Source organism: Propithecus coquereli, unplaced genomic scaffold (assembly GCF_000956105.1).
Source record: "Propithecus coquereli isolate 6110/MARCELLA unplaced genomic scaffold, Pcoq_1.0 Scaffold135, whole genome shotgun sequence".
NCBI classification, from domain to species: Eukaryota; Metazoa; Chordata; class Mammalia; order Primates; family Indriidae; genus Propithecus; species Propithecus coquereli.
In genome coordinates, this window is record NW_012137747.1 from 508,689 (window position 1) to 512,313 (window position 3,625).

Consider the following 3,625-nt stretch of genomic DNA (forward strand, 5'->3'; position numbering starts at 1 on the left):
TTAGCTTGACACAGGCTTGAAGTATTTTCTTATTTCTTCCAAACCTTTTCTGTTTTACTCTCTTTTAATTCAGTAGTTCCTATCCTAGCTCCCAACAACAGGGAGCTTTTTGCGTTACTTCATCACCCAAATCCAAGTGGAGCTCCCTAGATCCCTGAATAAGTCATATTTTCTATTTAGAACCAAGATCTGCATTATCTCCTTCAGTTAAAAATTGTACTCATAAAAGGCACGGAAACCCTGTCTGAACTGAAATTCCCTGATCAACTCATGGAAATCCTTTTTGCTTTCTTCTCTTTAGCCTTTGAACTCAGTCTTTGAGCTTTTAAAAATTATTTACAGTGTATGACCTGCTCAAGTAATATATCTTTGCCATAGAATAATGTACAAAGTAAAAGAAGAAAACAATTGCTTACAAGCCTATCACACAAGGGTAAGGGTTATGAGTACTTTGATATATAACTTTCCAGACTTTTTTCTGTGTATATGTTTGTGTGTGACTGTGTTTTTTAAAAAAATATATTATATTACAGATGCTCTTTTATGATTTGCTGTTTTTACTCAACCGTTTGTTTCGAACACCTTTATGTAAATGTACATCTACATAATCATTCTTCATTTAGCCTTTAATCTTGACCAATGTGTTTAGCCTCATACAATGTCAGAGTTGAAAGGGACCTTAGAGATCATATTATCTTATATTTGCTTATCTTATATTTGAGAAGGAAAGTCAAGAAGGGCAGAATGGCTTTTTCAGCACCACGGGTTAGCGAAAGAGCCAAAATCAAAACTGACAACTCCCAGTACCTTGTCCAACTCTCCTTCCGCAACTCCACAGACTCATCCTCTTCCCTCCCAGCTGTGTTCTCCCTTTTTTTTTCTGAAGCTCTCGTATGTCACAACTCTGTCCCACAGGGGATGTCGACCTCCCTTTGAGCTCACATCCTTTATCTCCTGACTCAGGAACTTGTATCTTCTGCCTTCACCTATGCTCTAATATTTCTTTTCTTGTACATTAAAATGAGCATCTCTACAACTTAAATTTTCTTTCCTTGAGCTCCTCCTGCCAGTCAGAAAGGACTCCCAAATCCCTGATAACAAAGAGGATGAGCCAGGGGAGGGGTCTCTCCCAGGAACAAATAGGATTGTGATGAGACGGAAATGAACGGAGAGCATGTCCCCAGATCCCACGTGTGCAGTTGTGAAGATGTCGGTGCTGGTGCAGACAGTTGCACTTAGGGCGTGCTGTTCAGATATCCGGCCCTCACAACTGTCACTCCTGTGCTCCTTTCTCTCAGGAGACTGTGGCCCTCCGGGGAATCCGCCTCATGGCTATTTTGAAGGAAATGACTTCACTAGAGGAGCTACCATTACTTATTACTGTGAAGAGGGGTGAGTGCACACCGTGTTTCAAATGCGAGATCTTCCCCCTTGGCAGCATCCTTCCTGGGAACGACCCAGTCTGCCCACCTGAGTCCCTGGATTTCCTACTGTTTCAGGATTCTGAGCTCATTTTGAGTTTGAGAGCTGCTTTAGTCCACTGCTAGCTCTCCCCAATCCCTGGAAGACAGGCTTATCCCGTTAAAGGATCCTATTTATCCTAATGAAAGTGTCACTTTGCGTTAAGACAAGGAGAAAGTATTGAAAATATATGCGTTTCTGAAGAAACAGAACAACAACAAAACACCCAAAAACATTAAAGAAAATACGGAGGTGCAGAGTATAAACCCTTAAAGCATCCTAATTAAAGTCTAACCTTAATTTAGACCGCCTGGCCACCCACCTGACAGAGCTTCTAGCCTTTTCTTTCCCTTGCCTCAATCTTATTAACTCAGAGTCACGTGGCCTCCCTGGAGTTTCGATCTCATTATACACCTCCAACCGACTTTGCAATCAATGCTCATGTTTTTCTGATTAAAAACTCCTGCTCTTTTTTAGTGCATTCACTAACATTTATTCGAGAGGAGTTTCTAACTTTCTACTCCTTTTTAGAGTTTAGCCAACAGATGCCTTCTTAGATTATTGAATGATAACATGCTTCTTCCCTCACTCTCTCCACCAAAAAGCTGTGTGCATAAACACACTGAGTCAGACTTTCTCACTTCTCTCTTTTATGGGTTGACTCATCACTTGGATCCTCCCTACCCTCCAAGAGAGTGTTTTTACTTTATATTTTTCACACATCGTTTCCAGATGTATTGGCTTACAGGGTATGGTTTCGATACCTTCAATGAATTAATTGAGATGTTTTACGCAAGGAAGGACTTAAGCCAGTATCATTGCTGCTGTGCTCTCCGTCTCTGCTTACCACTCGAGGGTGTGCAGGCTGACAGTTGGTGACCCCATCGCCTGCAGGACCAAGGGGGCGGGGGGCCACCGGCTCACGAGCCCCTCTGTGTCCTCTCTCTCTCCCTTCCTTGGGCAGAATGAATCGGATGAGTATTCTGTGGTCTTTTTTTCTATCAATAATGTCTGTTCAGGTACCGCTTAGTGGGCACGCAGGAGCAGCGTTGCGTCGATGGGGAGTGGAGCGGTGCACTTCCATCCTGCGAAGCTCCCAAACCAGCTCCACGGACCGCTTTCGAGAGGGCGCTTGTAAGTAGGAAGCTCATGTCTGTCCCATTAACCGCCATGTCTCCGGGGCTTGGCGTCGCTGCTGGCACATGCTCCGTAAATTCCTGTTCAGTGTGGGGTGTTTTTGAATGAGTTGGCCTTGGCCTGATTAGAGAAGGGGAAGGCGCTCATAAACTACTAACTGACGTTTTTATACATGGAAGTTCCTATTCGCCACCATTATCACGAATGCCTCCTAAGACGCTGTTGGCGGGAGTTGTCGTCTCATGTGGCATCCAGAGCAAAGTACACAAACTCGACGCCTGCGATTTGGAAGTACTGCTCTGAAACTCTTCTGGGCTCCAAAAAACACTGACCAGATCCGTTTTCATTGAGACTGTTCTTTCAGTTCATATTACTGGGGTAATATTAATAAGTACGCTTAAGCCAGAAAATGTAGATGATTCAGCACGTTGAGGACCCAGATCTTTCCTTAAGCTGGCCTGGGTCTGAGCCCCCAGTCAGGGACCTAACTGCTGCTCGCTGGCTTCAGAGTGTATAGCGGGGTCTCAGCCCGTACGTTGTAACTTAAATTTTTTTTTCTTCAGCTTGCCTTTCAGGAGAGTAAGGACCTTTGCCAAGCCACAGAGAACTTCATGCAACGATTAAAGGAATGCAAATTGACAATGGAAGAACTAAAATATTCTCTGGAAGAGAAGAAAGCTGAGTTGAAGGAAAAAATGTAACATTGTAGCTGAACAGATTGGTAATAGTAATACATCTATGAATAAATTTTCCTCTTGGTTCTGAAATTGGTTTCAGATTTGTCTCTCATTGGGCTGAAATCCAAGTTCACAGTAACCAACTGCAGTTGTATAATGCACTCTGTGTGTGTGTGTATTGTTATTCTTGGAATGTGAAAAAACCAAGAGTGGTGGTTGTCTGTTTAAGACAAGAATTGGTAACATATTAATGAGGAGTGGAGGGTTTAATTTCCTGTCTGTAAGGAGAATGGGGAAGCTTGGATCTCAGCTAAAATGTACATCACATTTTAATATGAGATACAAATTAT

The 3,625-nt window shown here is 42.9% G+C and overlaps 1 protein-coding gene across 1 annotated transcript in view; it reads left to right on the forward strand.

Moving 5' to 3' along the window:
• The window catches only part of C4BPB (complement component 4 binding protein, beta), a 10,364-nt gene extending 7,005 nt beyond the window's left edge, over positions 1-3,359 (forward strand). The window contains exons 3-5 of the mRNA XM_012638795.1: positions 1,299-1,392; positions 2,481-2,595; positions 3,162-3,359. Coding sequence (XP_012494249.1) covers positions 1,299-1,392; positions 2,481-2,595; positions 3,162-3,299 — 347 coding nt within the window. The 3' untranslated portion in view covers positions 3,300-3,359. The remainder of the gene's footprint in view (positions 1-1,298; positions 1,393-2,480; positions 2,596-3,161) is intronic.
• The last annotated feature ends 266 nt before the right edge of the window (positions 3,360-3,625 follow it).